The sequence below is a fragment of the Ambystoma mexicanum genome, chromosome 3p, assembly GCF_040938575.1.
Source record: "Ambystoma mexicanum isolate Mex_15411 chromosome 3p, UKY_AmexF1_1, whole genome shotgun sequence".
NCBI lineage: Eukaryota > Metazoa > Chordata > Amphibia > Caudata > Ambystomatidae > Ambystoma > Ambystoma mexicanum.
Genome location: NC_090925.1, coordinates 820,491,991 through 820,512,958, shown reverse-complemented (window position 1 = coordinate 820,512,958; position 20,968 = coordinate 820,491,991). Strand labels below are relative to the sequence as shown.

General features: G+C 43.9%; 1 protein-coding gene across 2 annotated transcripts in view; it reads left to right on the top strand.

Annotated features, from left to right (window-relative positions):
• Positions 1 to 20,968, top strand: part of LOC138580945 (putative DBH-like monooxygenase protein 2) — a 651,459-nt gene that overhangs the window by 571,972 nt on the left and 58,519 nt on the right. For both annotated transcript variants that reach the window (XM_069651883.1, XM_069651884.1), the window contains one exon: positions 9,625 to 9,742. In XM_069651883.1, the coding sequence (XP_069507984.1) occupies positions 9,625 to 9,742 (118 nt within the window). The remainder of the gene's footprint in view (positions 1 to 9,624; positions 9,743 to 20,968) is intronic.

The window sequence follows — 20,968 nt, the reverse complement described above, 5'->3', positions numbered from 1 at the left end:
TGTGAAATATCGTATCATAGAGTATGACTGGTGTAAAACGGTAACTGGAATGGAGGTACTAAAGGGCTATAAGGAAGCAGCTCGCTTTTGCTCCTCTAGATGTCCGCACACACCTTATATAATTCAGTTTCCCTGTAATAAAGCTAGGGAAACGTATTTGTGATTTAAATTGAACCAATCCCTTACCTTAGAAAGAATTAGTGGCTGGAGCCCGCATTGGAAAGTTGAAGCGGAGTCAGGATGCAGGCTATGCAATGATGGTTCTATTAAAGAAACCCTGAAACACCTAGTTATATTCTGTCCATATTCTGAGTCAACACGTGCATTAACAATTGCAACTGATTGTGTATTAACTGAGGCAACCAGGGAATGGCTTTGGTTAGCCTGTATGTGTGGGACGCGAACGAGCTTTATATTAGCCCTGTGTAGACTCTTAATGACCATAAATAATGAACTTGAGAAGAGGTTTCAAATGAACAAGGGGCAGGCTAGCTGCTGATGTTAGTAACACCGCATCTCTACACCTTCTATTTTTGTAAAACCTATTGCTCTCTTGCTATAATCCTGCATGACAGTTGTTAGCGTTTCGGCTTTCCTCATACACAAGCTTACTTAGAAGCTAGAATCAAATTATACTATCTGGAACCTGCATGGTATTTGCAAATGTATCCTTAAGTGTTGCAATGAAGCCAGAGTACTAGTGTTTTTTTACCACTTGGACGTTCTTAAACATTATGTAAATAAGAAGATGCTAAAACTGCGTCCACATGATGGATAGTAAATGAATTACCTTGATTGTTACTTATATGTATATAAATTGTTCCTAGAATGCAAAGGCAACTGTACACAGAAAAGGAAATTATTTGCATGGAAACTGCATAATTGATATAAACAAATGTTTTAACTGTATAACAAGAAGAAAATATATTTTATAAAAGTTGTAAAAGTTTGTTGATCGAACTAAAAAAACAACGGTTTGAAATAAAATAAAAAAAAAAAATAAAATTAAAAAAAAATTGCGCACACACAGATCAGGGATATGCACTTTCTAATGGTGTGCATGGTAACATGGACATAAATAGTTGCCTTTGATCCTGAAGTGTTTGAATGACTATGAAGAACCATGGATAGACATAACCATTTAGATGCTCTAGCATGTTTGTTTTTCCTTTTCTCAGTTTACCTGTATATTGTCAACAATTAGTGATTTAATATTAAAACCATGTATGACCAATGATGACCATGGTTTATAGTAAATATGCCAAAAGAGCACAGTTCAAGGAACTATTGATGGCAGAAAGAACCATCCCTGATAAAAACATATCTCTGTCAGCAATGCCAGAACATTCCATTCATACAAACTACAACTCGGAAAGCAGACACCAAACAAACCATGGAAAATAGACTAGATTTTCTTTTTCAATGAAAAGTGGCTGATTCGTGCAGGTCCACACTTTCAGCAGACCCTAACAAAGTCAGGATGATTTAAATTAATTACATAGTTAAAAGGTCTTAACAGTGTGATATGGAAAAATAAAACATGTATATAAGTCCTGTAAGCTAATTTGGGAGTGCATTTATTCATGTTGGAATGAAAACATAACCCGCTGTAATTTTGCAAAGGATTGTAGGTATGGAAATAGTCCAGACCTGAGGGAACAGAACATGCAGTTGTCTATCCTGGCATAAGAGGTCCTGAGTATGCCCAGCATAGGATTTATGCCAACTGCTTACATTTCACACTGATTGTGCTAACACATTAATTTAGACTTCTTAAACCTTAAAGGGTGGAGGGAAAGAACAATCATTGGGATTGGGGTGGAATGAATTTGAATTATACAAGACAAGGGTGGGGTTTCAGAGTTGGGGTATTTGACTGTTAACAGAAATATACATCGATGGGATTGTGTCCTCCGACGTATTCCTTATCTTTGATAATTTGGCTCCAGCTTGCTGGCCTCGGAATATTTTTTCCTCAGTAGAGGGCGCTGCGCTTCAACGTCCATCGAGTTGGTGTCCCTCGACAGCCACCATATCGGTGCCAACGTCACCATGCCCATAAATAGCCATGCGCAGCGTCCGTTGCTCAGTTCCGTTTTTCCGCGCTTTGTGGTGCCTCGGAATATCGTTGCTCAGTTCTTCAGTCAAATATACTTCATTATTCCTCGAGAATACCGACTCGTACTCAATGGCTTCCTCATCCGAACCGACGACTCCACGGTCCGGCTTCAAAAAATGTCAAGACTGTGGAAAGAAAATGTCATTGACGGATCCTCACAGGATCTGTTTGTGGTGCCTGGGATTCGAGCACCATTGTTCGGAGTGCGAGGACTGCATGTCCATGACGGCGAAAGCCTTGAAGGAGCGTAAGGGGAAGCTCGAGAGAGGTAAGGCAGTTAAAACTTCTTCGAAAGTTTCCTCGGCGGAGTCGAGACATTCGTCTCCTCACCATCACAAAAGACATTCTCGTTCTAGGTCTCGAAGCAGTTCCCATCACTCTTCGAGATTTAAGCATTCAAAAAAGAGTCATCGAAGATTCCCTTCCTTATATTCTTCTTCTTCTTCTTCCGTTTCCCCGAAAAGGGTCTCCTGCCCCACAAAACATAGCTCCCAGGCTGAGTGGGAGGAATTCAGGAAAAAGATGCTTAGCGTCTTCGAGAAAGCGGCCTCGACCCCCTCGAAGACTGCTGAGGGTGATACCCTGGGTGAAAGACCCGAAAAATCAAAACGCTGCGAGTCGCAGCACCCGGGGAAAGAAGCTTCTCGAGAGCGTCACAAACCCTCGAGTAAAGGTAAGGTTGCGTCTTTGACGCCGTCGTCGAAAGTCCCTTCGACGCATAGATCTGCATCTTCGCCGACATCGATGCCGAGAAAGGACAAACCCACGGCCACCTCACAGCCAGTGGCCATAGCCAGAGCCTCGATCACGAGAATGTCGTCGACAACCTCAAGTAGAATTCCAATACCCTCGAGTTCCTCGAGGCCTCTACCAACTGTCTCGATGCCTTTTTCGATGGCTTCGAAGCCTTTAATGTCCGCGCCGACGACGTCGAAGTTTTCTTAGCCAATTATGATGAATTCGGCCCCATCTGCTCTGGAAATGGGATTTATACCATTTCCAAGATCTGATCATTCCAGAGCCTTAGCATCTATTTATGAAGAAGGGGAGAATTCGGATCAGGAGAGACCTTTTGAGTTGCAGGGATCTGCAACTCCTATACTAGAGGAATTTACCTCTGAGGAAGGTAGGTTTAAAGACCTCCAAGAATCCTTACATGAAGCAAGTGGGTTGGACACTTCCCCAGAAGTGGAATTTGCCAAACTAGACCCAGTGGAACATGCCAAAACCCCTTATAGAACATTGATGGCAAGGATAATAGAGTTTATGGGGTGGTCTACACCCTCACCTGCTTTTCAGCAAGACAACCTCACAGACATTTTGGTTAAAGGTCCACAGGAGGATCCTGTGGTGTCATTTCATGCGGCATTACAAAGGAAAATATTGGCAAACTGGGAAACCCCTGAGGTTATTCCGGCAGTTAACAAAAAATGATCAGCGAAGTATAGGGTGTCTACTGCTGACCCTGAATATTTATCAAGACACCCAACTCCGGAGAGTCTGGTTGTTCAGGCAGCAACTTCATCAAGTAGTAAAATGGCTTCCCCTACTGTTCCCCAGGACAGGGATGACAAAAGATATGACTCTATGGCCAAAAAAGTATTTTCTGCATGTAGCATGGCGTTGAAATCCATCAATGCTACTTGTACGCTCGCAAGGTTCAGCCACACACTTTGGGAGTGTGCTTCATCAGCGGCTGACTGCCTCCCGGAGGGAGAAGAAAGGAAAGCGTTTCTAAACATCATTAAGGATGGTAAAGACGCAATGTGCGAATCCCTTCAAACTGGCATCGATTCTGCTGACAGCATCAGCAGGGCCATGGCGGCAAGTACAACAACCAGGAGATTTGCTTGGTTGCGAAAGTCTGGTTTTGCTCCAGATGTGCAAAGCAGACTCTTGAATATGCCCTTTGACGGCTCTTCTTTGTTTGGTAAGAAGGCGGATGACCGTTTAGAAAAGCTTCAAACATCAAAGGCAGCAGTAAAATCCCTGGGAGCTGAAATCTATCAGACACCATATCGCCCCTTTTGGAGAGGTAAGTCCTTTCGCTTCTATTCCGCATTCGGAAGAGGCAGAGGACAGCCGGTTCAAAGGGGTCAGAAGAAATTCACCCGAGGTGGACGGGTTAAAAATACAAAAGCCGCAGCAGCAGCAGGTGCCTCTTTACCCTCGGCATCTGCATCAGCCGCCTCCAAACCGCTCTGAGGACTCTCCTCACAAGACACCAGTAGGGGGCAGGTTAACTCAACATCTGACGGAATGGCAGGCTATTACGTCAGATGCTTGGGCATTGGAGACAGTTGCCCAAGGTTACTGCCTGCCTTTTCTACGCATTCCTCAGAGTCATCCACCGGGGAACAGCTCTTTGAAAGTTCCAGATCCGCTCCTCTTGCAGGAAATTGTAGACCTGCTAGAGAAAGGTGCCATAGAACTGGTACCTGTAGCGGAGAGGAACAAGGGCTGGTACTCCCCCTACTTTCTCATACCGAAGAAAGACCGAGGACTGAGACCTATCTTGGACTTACGAGAATTGAACAAGTTCCTCAGGAAGGACAAGTTCAAGATGGTAACTCTCTCTCAGATCCTTCAGGCCCTCCAGCTCCAGGACTGGCTGGTATCTCTGGACCTCTAGGATGCTTATTTCCATGTGCCAATCTATCTCATACACAGGAAATACCTGAGGTTCGCAATTGGCGGCTCTCATTATCAATTTCGAGTTCTGCCATTTGGGCTGACCTCCGCCCCGAGGGTCTTCACCAAGTTAATGTCGGTAGTGGCGGCAAGTCTAAGGAGGGGAGGGATTCACGTCTACCCCTACCTGGACGATTGGCTGATCAGGGCTGTATCTTCGGAACAAGCTCAGATCCAGCTAGATTATGTCTGCCACTTCCTTCACAAACTGGGCTTCTCCCTCAATTTAAAGAAGTCACAGATGATACCATCACAGAGACTCCAGTTCATCGGAGCGGTCCTGGACACTTCTCTGGGAAAAGCCTAGCCACCAGAGGTGAGGGCTCAAGATATTCTGCAGATGGTCACCAAGTTTCAAAATGCCCAACATCTCCCAGCCTTCGACTTTTTGAGGTTGCTAGGCCTCATGGCATCCTGCATCTTCCTTGTGCCAGAGGCTCGCCTGAGAATGAGATCTCTCCAGTGGGCACTAAGAACCCAGTGGTCGCAGTTCTCAGGAAAAATGACAGATCTCCTTTGGATTCCGGACAAGGTAACCCGAGACCTTTAATGGTGGGCTTATCGAGAGAACATTTTGAAAGGAGAACTGTTTTGGCAACCATGTCCGGAGATAACAATAGTCACGGACGCCTCACTCACGGGGTGGGGAGCCCATGCCAACGACTTGACCATCAGCAGTCGTTGGTCTCCATCGGAGTCCAGACTACGCATCAACTTACTGGAGCTGGGAGCGATCAGACTAGCGCTGAAAGCTTTCCTGCCATCAGTACAGGGAATAAATGTCCTGATAATGATGGACAACACAATGGCCATGAACTACCTCAACAAAAGAGGAGGCGTGGGATCACTGCCACTGTGCAGAGAGGCAATGCAGCTCTGGTTTTGGGCAATTCAAGAAGGAATCTCTCTATCGGCAGTTTACCTAGCCGGAGAGAAGAACTTGACGGCTGACGCTCTGAGCAGGCAGGGCACAGTCTCCCACGAGTGGGAACTAGCTCAGGAAGTCCTTCAGGAGATCTTCGCCCTTTGGGGATCCCCTCAAGTGGATCTGTTCGCCACCAGTACCAACAGGAAGTGCAATCTGTTTTGTTCAAGAGAATTTCCCCCTAGAGGAGCTCTAGCGGACACGTTCGTAGTGGACTGGGAGTTTCCACTCCTGTACGCGTTTCCACCAGTCCCCGTCATTCCTCAAATGATCAGGAGGTTGAGAAGATTCCGGAGGACCATGATCCTAATTGCCCCAGAATGGGCCAGGAGAACGTGGTACCTGAACCTTCTGGACATGCCCATCTGCCCTCCAATTCGCCTTCCACTCAAGGAGAATCTTTTCTCACAGAAGGGAGGTCAGGTTCTCCATCCAGACATCAGAACCCTCAACCTTCACGCTTGGCTTCTGAAAGGTTGAGATACAAGGATTGGGACCTCCCTGATGACGTCATGGAGGTGTTGCTTTCGTCCGGAAGGCCAGCAACAAAGTCTTTATACCGCTGCCGTTGGAACAGAATTTGCAGCTGGTGTAGAGAACAGAATATCGACCCCTTTTCATGTGGTACACCAACAGTGTTATCCTTTCTACTCTATTTGGCAAATTCAGGCCTTCAAGTTGGCACTATCAAGGGCTATCTCGCAGTGCTATCGATTTGCAAGCGCACTGCAGAGGAGCCATCATATTTCAAATTACCCTTAGTAATACAATTTCTAAAGGGATTAACTAATGTCTATCCTCCAAGACCATTCCAAGTTCCCTTATGGGACTTAAATCTAGTCTTAAATTTCCTGATGGGTACTCCTTTCGGACCACTCCACTCTTGTTCGCTAAGATTTCTCACCCTTAAAACTGTCTTATTAGTGGCACTAACATCTGCTAGAAGGGTGAGCGAATTACAAGCTCTATCTTGTAAACCCCCTCATACAATTTTTCATAAAGACAAAGTTGTCCTACAGGTGAAGCCTAATTTCCTCCCAAAGGTGGTTTCTGAATTCCACATCACTCAGAAAATTACCTTACCTTCATTCTATCCTCCTCCCCATCCGGGGAAAGAGGAAGAAAGGCTACACAGGCTGGACCCAAGGCGGGGTTTAAGCTTTTACATCAACAGACTTGCTAGGATTAGGCAAGCAGACCAACTGTTCGTAGGTTACTCAGGGCACAAATTGGGACTACCGATAACAAAACAGACCATTTCCAGATGGATTATTTTGGCCATTCTGGAATGTTACAAACTAGCATGGAAAGAGCCTCCTCAAAATCTTAGGGCTCATTCAACCAGGGGTATCGCAGCCTCTTCGGCCCTCCAAAGAGGGGTTCCGGTTTGAGACATATGTGCGGCTGCCACATGGTCGTCCGCACATACCTTCACAAGATTTTACAACCTGGATTCATCCTCTAGTCGAGACTAGGTTTGGCAAAGCCGTATTACATTCTGTTCATTCCTAAAGGGAAACATGGCGTTTTTACTCCCACCTCCAATTACACACCACTGCTATGGGAGTCTATCAAAGATAAGGAATACGTCGGAGGACACAATCCCTTCGAAGAAAAAGTTACTTCTTACCTGGTAACGTTCTTTCGATGGGATGTTCCTCCGATGTATTCCTTATCGCCCCTCCCATCCATCCCCGCAGTAATACTTCCCTTGTGGTTGCAGCTTACGCTCCTTCAAGGTCAATAACCAATTCACGCATGACTTATCTTATGCTACAAAACGGAACTGGGCAACGGATGCTGCACGTGGCTATTTATGGGCATGGTGACGTCGGTGCCGATACGGTGGCTGTCGAGGGACACCAACTCGACGGACGTCGATGCGCAGCGCCCTCTACTGAGGAAAACATTTTCCGAGGCCAGCAAGCTGGAGACGAATTATTAAAGATAAGGAATATGTCGGAGTCGGAGGAACATCCCATCGAAAGAACGTTACCAGGTAAGAAGTAACTTGTTCTTTTCCTTCCACACATGAACGTCCCTCAACGTAATAATCATCCACCAAATCAAAGATGCATGCCATGGATTATGTACAAACCATAGTCAAATGAAGGCTGACTATATATAGCAAATGACAACTCTGGTGGCCTGTCCTAGTACACCCCTTTTACAGGGGCAGAGCGGATGGACATAATTACTGTGTTTCATGGACAGGCCATGGGCAAATATAATGGGACAGACAGAACAGTGATGCCCATGTTTCTACATGGGCAACTTTGTTTATCCATGACATCACTCACAACTGAAGAAAAGGGTTCCCACAAACTCTGCTTGTTTTCGGGTCAGTAACAAGGTTTCTTGCCTTGTTCTGAAGGCAAAAGAACAGTTATTTGTGGCACTTTTATTGGGCCTCCCAAGCAAAGGCACCTAACAGACACACTGAGGCATACATGTGCACACATGATATAGGTGTGACATGGCCCTCTTTATCAATCACTGAATAGATGCATGTGATCCACATCACTCTATCCACAATATCACTCTATTCACGGACAGGGAGCCACATTTTTCCAAGTTAAAATCAACCACTACCAACCAGGACAAAACCTAAAATGGAGCAACGACATCCAATAGAAATAAAACACTACAAGAAAAGGATATTCGAAGGAACCTCATTCTCCTATTTGATAGCCAAACTATACAACTTGGCACCAAAGGAACTAAGAACAACAGAAGACCACCTAACATTCCGAAAATGACTGAAAACCTCACTATTCAACTCACAGAGACAAGCATAAAAATGTGCATCCCCACAAACCATACACTGGGACCAAAGCAACCATAGGACAATACGGATAGAAGAACCAACAATAAAACAACCACACACTCAGAGCCAAACAGAAACCAGCTAACCACCACCCTCCTGTTTTCCACACCTGCATACCTCTCACGTACTACACATGCCCAAAAGAGCCAGCAAAACAAGGCCCAAAAAAGTCACAAACCTCACACCCACTGCTAATCATGCCACAAGACCAAACAGTTGCAAAACAACAAACAATCCAGAAACTGGGAACTACCTCTCCGGACACAACAAAACGCAGTGCATGCAACAAAGCACACCCAGAAAGCTGACACTCACAGATGCCAGTTTTCTCTGGTTCTGCAAGCACCAACAGAAGAGCACAACTTCTATCCTATCCCTCTTCCCTCACTAACAATCCCACCCACTTTCTTACAGAGCCATGTGATCACCTGGAGACCATGCAAATGGCAGCAATGTGCAGTATAAATAATCATAATATAACCTCTGCCAACTTTCTCCAATTCAGACCACTCTACTCAGTATTGCAAAATGGATTAAGCTGTAACATAGCAAACACAGTCTCCTACTAGGTCGGAGCTAGACTGCTTGAAGAGATTCCAGGTTTGCTTCCTTTGCACTAATATTAAAAGCTCAACATCTTCCATCAGGGTCGGAAAGTTCAAGCCACAATACGCAAAGTTAAGGAGGTTTGTTTTGTGTTGCCAAAATGAATGGGCTATGAAATGTTCTGATAAATCTTATAAACATAATTTGAACATACATAATCACACATGATCTGTCACTGTTTAAATATGAATGATAGATAACTTGATCCACTCACTGTTAGCAAATAGCTGCTGCTGTACCAGAGCTTTAATAGGGATGCAGACGTCTTCCCTGACTGACAGCAAGACACCTCGTGTGTGTCTTCATTAGCTCTAGCAGCATTTAAAGCTAATTCCATCCAGACTGAAAAAAACACAAATTCCTTTTGTTTTACGAGTGAACTGTCAGTGTCCACTTCAGTGTATGTGTCTGTGTGGTTCATCACTGAAACCTGATTATCTTTGTTTTTTTCTACAGCACACAGGAAGCCATGTTGGAAATTGCAGCATTCCAGTGGGATGAAGTCAGTGTCTGGATGGCAGAAAAAGCAAACAAGGAGTCAAGTCACATTGTCTACATCCAGAACAACCAGAACGTAGGTCACATTTTGTTTACAAGAACAGCATTCTCGTTTCTCCTGCTCACACATGCTTCTCACTCCTCAGTCATCCTCCTCACTCATTCATCGTCATCCTTATAGCTAACGAGCGAGGAGTAGTGTGATATTAATAATCAGAAAAAAGACATTCTCCTAACTCATCATACTTTGTATTCTTTTATCTGTCTGTATATATTTCAAGAACAGGGATGTCAATTCCAAACAGAAATTACTAACAATAACACTTTTACAGGTGGTGGAAGTATTCCAACAAAGAGCACCTGTTCAATAGTATACATATGGGAACAATTAGTGAGCCAGTTTATGACGGTCTTAAAATAAATAGGACATATACCAGGGACAAAACAAAGCAAACAGAAACATAATGTAGTTATAAAATTGAGTCTTTTCTGTCAGGCAGAATGTTTAGAGGTGGCTGGGGCCAAGCATCCTCAGGGTCTATACTGTCCACCCGTGGAGTGTCTAAGGGAGCTTGCATGTCCCCTACACTTTTCAACATGTATCTACGCCCTTTGTGTGACATTCTTGATAAAGTAGGAGTTAAGTTCAATAATTATGCTGACGATACTCAGCTATTGGTGGAACTGAGCGGTGATCACACCGAGGATTCAAAAACGGTACAGAACATCTACCTGATCATAAAAGATTGGATGACCCAACACTGGCTCGGTCTTAACAGTAGAAAAACTGAAAAAATGATTTTCGGCTCCCCACAAGCAAGGCTGAAACTGGGGACGACATACACAGACTTTACAATTGATGGTCATTTCATACAATTTTTAGACCAGTTTAAAACCCTTGGGGTGATAATGGATACATCCTTGAGCGCAGATACACATGTAGCCAATGTCATAAAAAAATCACAATACCGTCTTAAATTCCTAAGATTGGTCAAGCCATATGTCACCAATAAGAACTGTGACACCTTGGTCAGAGGCATAGTTATGCTTTGAATTGACTACTGTAACGCCTTGCTAGTGGGAGCAAATAAAAACTGCATACAAAAACTCCAGGTTTTTCAAAATGATGCAGTTCGCATCATCAAAGGTGTAGCTAGACAAGAACATATAACTAAGTCTAGGAGGGAACTTCATTGGCTACCAGTTAATCGCAGGATCTCTTTTAAGATCCTGACCCTGGCACACAAATGTTTATATGGACATGCTCCTAGCTACCTGAATAACGTTCTTACCCCCCAAGCCTTAGGGAGATCAACTAGATCCAACAACACCCTTTGCCTCATCTGCCCAAGGATCAAAAGAAGCCGGGGTAGAGGTTGCTCTTTCCTAGTTCTCGCTACTCTTGCCTGGTACGACCTTCCAGTAGAAATGCGCTTAGAGAAAAAACCCCAAACCTTCTGGAAAAGGCTAAAGAAGCGCTATTTGAATAAATAGGCTTCCTTACTCCCCATGAATATTTCTGCACCCTTTATATTTGCTAGCCCTTCCCCTATACATGGTTTGTTAGCATTGTCTGTCTGTTGTCTTTCGTTATATATGCGCCCTAATGCCTGCGGGCTAAGGCATGTTTAAGTGCAACATAACCTAACATAGCATAACAACACATAACATATAAGAAACAGGTAACTTACAAAAGTAACATTCACCTAAGGGGCAAGTGATTCAAACTAAATAGGAGTACTAATTAAATATACAAAATTACACTATTACGTGTCACTGGGGACAGTGGTGGGGTCAGGTAGGGAGGATGCGGCGAGCGCAGGGGGAGATCCCTCTTTAGCAAGTTAGTGAAGTTGAAGCCAAGCTTTAAAAAGATCCACAGTTGTGCTGGCTTTGATTGTTATGGGCAGTGCGTTTTAGAGGAGTGGAGCAAGTAATAATAAAGAGCTGAAACAAGGCGAGGCACCCAGAGTGTATGATACTGTGACGTTCAGTGCAGTGGAAGATTGGAGGGAACAAGATGGTGAATAAACTGGGATGCAATCAGACAGGAACAAAACTATTGATAGTTTTGTAGAATAGGAAAAGGAACTTGAAAAGAGAGTGGCTGTGCATGTAGAGCCAACTGTCATATTATCGGTGGGTAGAAGTAGGGGAGTATCTGGGCAGGTTGTAGAGACTGTTGGTAGCAACGTTGAGAACATTGTCTAGAGGGAGGAAGGAGTAAAGAGGAAAGCCAAGATTACGGGCCTAGAAAAGGTAAGGTGGTGAGCAGATACGAGAGGGGAGGGATGGCATTGTAAGCTGGGAGAAAGAGGACTTCAATTTCCGAAGAGTTCAGCATGAAGCAGCGGAGAGCTATCAATTGAAAAATTGCAGTAAGACAGTTTGTGATCTGTTCTGTGAAGAGTCAGGAATGAAACTCAGGCACAAGATAGCCATGCTTTTGGTTAAAGACTTTTATTGAAAATAAAATGGGTTGGGAAAATGCCTCTCTGACCATGTTCTAAGAGAAATTTCCCTTTCTAAACCAAAAACGAAGGACCTGTCTGTGCCAGAATGTCCAAAACAAAACTGTCCCATGTCCAAAGTTCTTTTCTGACCCTCACACTAAAAACTAATCTCTAAGGTGAAATATGAAATTAATACACAAGGTTCTTGATATCAATGTTTTGAGCAATGTCATGCTCTTTTGACATGTCTGCAAGCCCAGCAAGTCTTTCGTGCATCACTGAAGATTGAATATAACTTTTGGTCAACTTTAGCTTTGAAAAGCGCCTTTTGCTGCTTGACACTGAAACAGTCAGTCATACACATTTCAGTACATCTTGTGGTGATGAACAATTTGGAACTCTTATTGTAATGACTTGCAATTCATTGTACCAATCTGACATCTCAATGTCCTTAGATCCCATTTTGTAAAGCTTTCTCTAGCCTCAAGCAGTGGTAAAAGATGTGATGTGCAGCCTTACTATTCAAACTGTGTATGTTATTGAGGAAGCCAAACACAGAACTAATCTGATGCATTTGAGTAAATCTCTCTTCTACAGATTGAAGAGCTGTGCCAATGATGGCAAGGATAATTGTTAGCTAGCAGGCAAATGATAGGTAGGTTAAGAGGCTTATTCGGAGGCAAGGAGGAAGGCTATTAGTTTGGTTTGGAACACATTTGTGTGGACTGGTTCTCGGATGTCCGAAGAAGAGAATTCCATGCACGTGGAGCAAGAAGAGAGAAGGAGCAGAAGCAAGAGGACCCACAGGGAGGGTGAGAAGGTAGAGATTACGAGAACGCTTGTAGAGGTGTATAGAGGAGGATAGATACAGTGGTGCCTTATCGTGGATAGATTTGTGAACCAGCAGAAGACATTTAAATGTTGCACTGTTTTGCATTGACAGCCATCCAGCCTGGTGTTGGTACAAGGAAGTAGGTGTGAAGTGAGGGAGTTTCAAGAGGGTCCGGGTAGCAAAGTGGATGATCTTGTTGAGAGGAATGAAAGCATAGTTAGGGAGATCAAAGAGGATGCTGGGACAGTATTCCAGTTTGGAGAAGACAAGAGTGGTCAAGTTGTTTAAATGGGCTTCCCATCTGCTTCATATGTGAACTGCTTCTTCCTTCAAACAGGGACAGAATGATCAGTTTCAAAGCATGCAGGAATTTCCAACTCTTCTGCAAGTTTAAATGCTTCAACAAGTGCTTTCTCAACCCCTTCATCACTCCTGCATCCACTAAGAAACTTCTTGGTTTCATCCAGTTGTTTCATGATTCATGAAATGTTTTTGCTTGAAGAGAAAGTTATGCCACACAACAAGTGAAACAACAAACCTAAAGCTAGACATACCCTTTGCAAGGCCTTGAGCGCCTATGCTAGAGGTATTACCAGATGATCATGTTGCATAGTGTTATTTGATACCTCAACTAGTGCATCATACACATCACCTAGTTGATAGTGGAGAGGATTCAAAGAATGAATTCAACATTCCCATCTTGTGTCGCTCCGTGGTTTCAATGTACATTTTTTAACATGGCACATTAGGACTTCCCAACAGTGTGTCGAAACAGAGAAATGTATTTATTGTTTATTTATTGTGCATTTGTTAGGCGCTTATACAACAAGTAAATTGTGTCTCAAAGCGCCCATATGGCAACAGGGAAGGAACATGGGATTGAAACAATATATACAATGGAGGATAAAGACGAACCTACTATGCCTTGTGAGTATTCAGAACGTGCAAGTGCAGAGAAAGAAGATGTGAGGAGGGAGAGGAGGTAGATACTGAAATGTTCATGCTCGTGGGTGAGCAGCAGATGTAAGTGCCAAGTATAGTAAGTGCTATGGGAGGCCGATGGCAAGTGTTGTGTGCAGGCAGAAGCTGAGGTGATTGGGTGTGCGAGGCCAGGGCCCCGAGGGCAATTAAGGGCTCGGGTTACCAATCGTAGCAACTGTGAGGTTAGTAGAGGAGGGAGAAGGGCTAGCAGGAGTGAAAAGGAAAGTCTTGAGGAGCTTCCGGAATTTGAGGAGGTCCGGCTCAAGACGAAGAGGAAGGCGGAGGCTGTTCCACAGGAGGGAGCCTATTGAAGCAAGAGATCAGCATTGGGCCCTCTGTTTAGCAAATTGCTTCACACACAGAGAGTTGGTACCAGAGGAACACAGAGGTCTAGAGGGAGAATATTTAGTGATAGCAAGTTGCAGATAGCGTGGTCGCTGGCCCCAGACAGCCTTGTGGATGATGTAGAGGGATTTGAATGTAATCCGTGCAGCAACAGGGAGCTAGTGAAGAGTTTTTGGTATGCATTAATAAAATCACGGCAAAAATGTCGCCTTTACAAAAAATCGCAGCAAAAATGCTATGGTTTGACCTGGTAAAGGTGTACCCCATTATACCATTTAATGGGAGCAGGGGTTTTGGGGGTGTACCCCGCTCCTTTAAATGGTATAATGGGCCTGAGGGTTGCCGGGTTGTCCCCGGCATCCTTTACATGGATGGCGACGGCAAAACCATGGCCTTTTTGCCGCGATTATTTGTGTAAACGGACATTTTTGCTGCGATTTTAATACATGGAACCAAGTTTTTAAGGCAGGAGAGATGCGGTCCCTGGGCTTCAGGCCAAGGATAAGTCTCACTGCCCTATTCTGGATCAGCTTAAGGGGTTGTAAAGAGCAAGAGGGTAGATTCAAGAGTAGACTTTTGCAGTAGTCAAGCCCGGAGAGAACCAGAGCTTTGGTAACATTGATCTTCTGGGGGAAAGTGAGAAAATTGAGAATTCCTTTGAGAAGGAAGAGTTAAAAGTTGGACTTCTTGGCAATGTCCTGAATGTTTTTGACTTTTTATGAAGTAGAAGGGTGAGAGCCCATAGAGGAATGTCAGAGAGGGGAAAAAATAGGGAACAGGGATCCCAATAGGAAGGATCTCAGTCTTGCTGGCATGGAGGCAGAGATCATTGGAAATACACCAGGACTGGATGGCAGATAGGCAGTCTACTAGGATGATGGAAGAAGCAAGAGGGTCAGCAGGAAGTTATATACGTTATAATAAACATAAATACGGTGTACCATGTCAAAGAAAGCAACACTTGGCTACATCATTAACAACCAAATTTAAATAATGTGCACTGCAAGGAACAAATAAAGCATGTAGCTTTAAATCCAAAATTCTTCGTTGTACACCATTTTGTTTCCCCATTATCATTACATTGGCCATGCAAGTTCTCAATGGGCAATTACGTTTCTTGTAATTGGTGGAGGATAGTGTGTCATACTAGCTCCTGTTCTCTTTTAGTGGCAATAATTCTAAGAAATGTTCTTTAATGTGCACAGGCTCACAATGATAAGGGTCCAACAATGACATGGTGGTCACATAGCGAACAATCATTGTCATTTGTTCAACATGACTGACATCTCGTGTGCAATCTAGAATGATAGAATAATACACAACTAACAAAAGCATAGAAAAGTATTTGGCAGCCTGAACTGAGGTTACGATTTCCTCTTTAATGATTGTGACTAAAAGCTGAATACATTCATTTTGTTTATTTATCCTCAGGTAGTCAATATGTGTATTTTGTCTGTTATTTTACAAATATCCATGAGTGGGTCAAACAAAGCTTGATTTTCAACAAATCTCAGAAGGTTTCCATTCCCAAATGTTTGCAGTTTATCATGAGTTCAACGAAAGGTCAGATATTGCATACTGTGACGAATCCCAGGGTCTAGTCACTGCTTCAAATCGGAGAGTCCCTTCCCAATAGCCCAGGGAGGTGAGGCCGCTACCAGAGATTCCCCATGGGGGTGGTACTCAGTGGCAGGATCTCATGGAGAGGAGGGACCCCATCAAGAGCAGTAGTGAAACTGGGAGAATGCAGAATCCCCTTAACCCACTCACCTTCCCTCAAAGCTCCTTCCATTCCCCAATACCTAATATGCCCATGTGCTTTGGCAAAACATCTCAGATAGAAACCACTGGGATGAGTAAGAGGCAACAAGTAATGAGGATCACCAATCTGAATGCTGGCATACGCTCTAGCCTTTGCTGTAACGTGATTGGCCAGCTGTCATTTAAAGACAGCGAGGGCACAGAACAATGTTGACTACCTTCTCTGCTTGATGCTTAGTGATAGTGTGGCAGGAGCCACGTAGACACACAACAAAGTGACGGCAATGGCATCTGTGAGTGAAGCGAAGCAGACCCACGGAAGGCGCAGGAAGCGGGAAATGAACCGGAGAGGAGACAACCTACCTGCTGTAAACCGGAGCTGCCACGCTGTCCACAAAGCACCAGCCGACTGCAGGGGAAGCCTGTGAGAGACCGGGAAAGCCCTTGGGAGACCTGCAAACCATTGGACACAGACAGCCAAAGCCCTCCAGGTATCACGATAGCTAGTCTGGCGGTTGGGGAGACTCAGCGAGCGTGTGGGACAGGAAACAAAGTAATGGAGAAATACTCACCGGCAAAGGATGACCATGTTAGGCTTCAGAAAGTATTTCTCAGACAGGTTGACAACTTCCTTCAACCCAAAAGCCCAGTTGAGGAGTCTATTGTGAACCCTCAAAGGAATTATTAGCATAAGGCCAAAGAGGATGCAAAGCAGCTCCTTACAAGAACTGAAAAGATACAAAGGGGAACAATTAGTAGATACTTAAATATAACAGCCCAGCACCCCCAATGTACCCTGATATACCTAGTTATGCTCCTATAGAGGCTTTGAAGGAATACGGACAGGAACACTTGGTAGGATGACAGACCAAGTCCACGAGGAATCAGGTAGCAGGGTTTTAGCAAACAGGACTATCCCGAACGGCACAAGGGTCGCTTAAGGGACTTGATGAGGAAAAAGGAGCAAAAGCCAAAAAATGAACAATCTAAAACATTTTAATTCATCCAGAGAAGTTCAGAAAAACACCCTAGATTCTCAGTCTCAAATGGCAAGCAAAATCTCCCCCAAAAAACAAAGATAGAAAAATACCAAGAAAACACAATACAAGTCTCAATACAAAAGGCACAGTAGTGCAGTTCCAAAATTCCAAGAAATCAAAAATGCAGGTTTCAAAGGCACAGTAGTGTAGTTCCATCCAAATGGTAATCCAAAAGAACGGTCAAGCTATGCAAGGGGTCGAAAAACAGTACTTACATGCAGAACAAGCAGGTGAAAATCCAAGGCAGCACAAGAGCGTTCTGGAACAGCTGTGAAGCACGGGAGGAACAGTCCCCCTAAGTTACTAGGGGAATCCAGACGTGGACCCCTTGCTCACTATTCTTAGAGAGGCACAGCTCCTCCCTACTGATGAGGTCCAACCAGACCGAAACACGTGTCTGGGGATGCTGTTGGTACTCTTGTTCAGAGGAGAACTGCCTAGCATTTCGGTGCTGGACTGCCCCAGGGCAGGACAAACTCTGATATGCTTGGGATATTTCTTCTATGTGAAAGATAGTGAGCTAAAGACTCTGGGTAAGTCTCTCGCAACCAGGACTAATGTCTGGCTGAGGGACTCCCAGGACCCCCCCTTGTTAATTTGGCTCTTTATAGTGAGCAGTGAGTAAACCAAGGATATCTTATGGTGATACTTCGGCAGTGCAGTAAGTTCCATGGAATTCGCCAGTTGCCGCGTGCAGCGTTCGTAATAGATCCCCTGCATAAGTCCGGCGGTCCTCGCTGCGCTGGGGGGGTGCATGATGAAAGCGAGCAAAGAGTAATTGGGCATGCACGTCAGAAGCAGAATCCCAAGTCCTTTTCTCTGGCCCATAGCTCTTCCCATTAATGAGGTACTGTAAGCGACCCGATGTAGTTGGGAGGCTATTAATCGTCGTATCTCATATTCCGAGCCAATCTGAACTGGTACTGTATGGGGTTGAAGATGGGTGTAGGGCTTATAGGTCTTCAAGAGGGACACATGAAACACATCATGTATGCGCCAGGATGAGGAATAGCAAGATGAACTGCAACTGGATTAATGATTTTTGTGGCTTTTATATGGTCCGATGAAAAGAGGAATTCGTTTTCGAGTTTCATGAATTCGTAAATGACGAGTCGGTAACCAGACTTGGTCCTTAATTGCATAAACAGGGGCCTTGTGTCTATGCCGGTTTGCACATGTACGCATCCCTTCTTGTGCCGCAACTAGGTTCTTTTTGGTCAGAGAGTGTATTTGTTGAATACGCAAAAAACAAGTGTTTTCAGCAGGAGTGTCTAAAGGAACAGGTTCTGTGATAGGTAGGATGCAGGGATGTTGATCATCCAAAACGTAAAAAGGGGAATATCATGTTGAGGAATGAACCACATTATTATATGCGAATTCTGTAATATGGAGCAGATCAAACCAAGTGTCTTGATGTTGGAGACAGAGACACCTGATATACTGCACCAACGTTTGGCTCAGTCTCTCTGTTTGGCCATCGGTCTATGGATGGTAGGCTGAAGAGAAACGGGCATCTATACCCAACAGTTTTGTAAGGATTTGCCAAAAACGTGAGGTAAACTGAAACCCACGATCGGATATAATCACAGAAGTCAAGCCAAAGAAACAAAAGATTTGATGGAAATACAGAGAGGCTAATACTGGTGCCATAGAGAGGCCTTTGCAAGGTATGAAATGGGCCATTTTAGAAAAATAGTCGATGACCATCCATATAGTATTGTAGTATTGTTCAGACGGCAGATCCATTATGAAATCCATGGACACCATGTACCATGGTTTGTGTGGCACTGGCAACAGCAGTATTTACCTAACAGAGGATCTTTGTCTGTCTTGCTTTGTGTACAGATAGCACAGATGGAAACGTAATTCATTACATTCCTGGACATTTTTGGCCACCAAGACCGACGCTGTCAGAAGGAAAAGGTTTTCTGTTGTCATGTATGTGCAACAATTTTGGCATCATGGGACCATTGTAGTGCATGATGTCTAAGAGGAACGGTGGGTATGAACAATCACCCTTTTATGTACGTAATCCTTCTAGTATTTCTGCATTCCACTCGGTAAGATTGTTTCTGTGTGTGAGTGCCCAGGAGCAAATTTCAGAAACTAAAGTGTTTGGTGCTGTGCAGATACAGATCAAGTACATTTTTTGTAGCATATATTCAGAGGTGACAGGGATTAATTACCCTCCTTGGCTCCTTGATAAAGCATTGGCTTTTCTGTTTTCTTTAGCAGGACGATTTTTGATTATAAAGTCAAAGGCGTAAAAGAAAAGGTGCCACCGTACCTGCCTACTGTTTCAGAGAAGCCAAATCCCGTAAATTCAAATGTCTGTGAAAACATGACAGGGAATTCTCTGTCCAATAAATAGTGTCTCTAGACTTGAAATGAGTCTTTTATAGCCAAAAGGTCCTATTCAGTAACAATGTAGGGTTGCTCAGCAGTGTTAAGTTTCCGAGAATGGAAGGCAACGGAGTGCACTGGGTGCATTTGCCCGGTTGTTGGACATTTATGTGAAAGCACACCCCCAAAGGCAAAAGAAGCACCTGCTTCTACGAAAAAGGGAATATCAGGATTTGGATGCTGTAGAACAGGTGCAGATACAAAAGCTTCTTTTGTTGTATCAAAAGCAGTTTGTGCTTCGGAAGACCAAACATAAGGAACCAATGGACTAGTGAGTCGTGTTAATGGCGCAACTATGGTAGTGAAGTCCCTGATAAATCGCCTATAAAAATTGGAAAAACCAAGAAAGGCTTGCAATTTTTTCAGAGTAGAGGGAGCAAGTCAGTCCAACAGGGCATTTACCTTGGTGGTACTCATGTGGATGCCTTGTGCTGAAAGAAGAAAACCCCAAAACTCGACCTCCTGGGTATGAAATATGCACTTTTCTAACTTGGCATAAAGGGAATGAAGCCGCAATCGTCCAAGGATTCCCCAGATGTGTTTCCCGTGTTCTTGGTATGCAGAAGAGAATATGAGTATATCATCTAGATATACAACCACATATATGTCTAGTATGTCTTGGAAGATTTCATTCATGAAGTGTTGGAAAGTTGCTGGCGTGTTACATAGGCCAAAAGGCATTCTCTTATGCGAACCAGATTGTAGGCCCATCATAAGTCCAACTTGGTAAACAAAAGGTCATTATATAGTTGATTAAGAGAACGGAGATGAGTGGAATGGGATATCGTTTTTTATGGTGATCTGGTTGATTTTACGGTAATCTATGCATGGTATCAGATTGCCTTCTCGTTTAGGGACAAAGAACAAATGACTGGCAGCCTGGGAAGACGATGTACGAATGGGCCCATTTCAAAGGGCGTTATCAATGTATTCTTTCAAGATGAGGTCTTCTTGCTTTTTTAGAGAATACCACTTACCCTTTGATATTGGGGCATTCTCCAGGAAGTCAATAGGGCAATCATAAGAATGGTACAGAGGCAGATGTTCTGCTTGTTTTTTTATCAAACACATCCTGGTATTCCTCATGTTCTTTGGGTAGACTAGGTGATATTGCACCTAGGGAATGTCTGGATGATAATAGACCCTGGCAAGGAGTTAAAGGGGTAGCAGAGAACAAGAGACATTGGTTAAGACAATATGAGGAATTGAATTCCACGGTTCTGGCAACCCAATATATATGTGGGTTGTGGCGTTGGAGCCAAGGAATTCCCAGAATAAAACCAAATTGTGGGGCGGCAATGAGATCAAATTTGATCTCCTCTTGATGATCTTGATGTAAGGACATGGATAAAAGCATGGTCTGATGTAAAGCTAGACAGGAGGACAGATCAGTACCATAAATGGCTGTGACAGGTTTCGTTTGCTTTTTCTGATTTTTGGTACCCCTAATTTATCAGCTATTTTGATCTCCATATAATTTTCTGTGG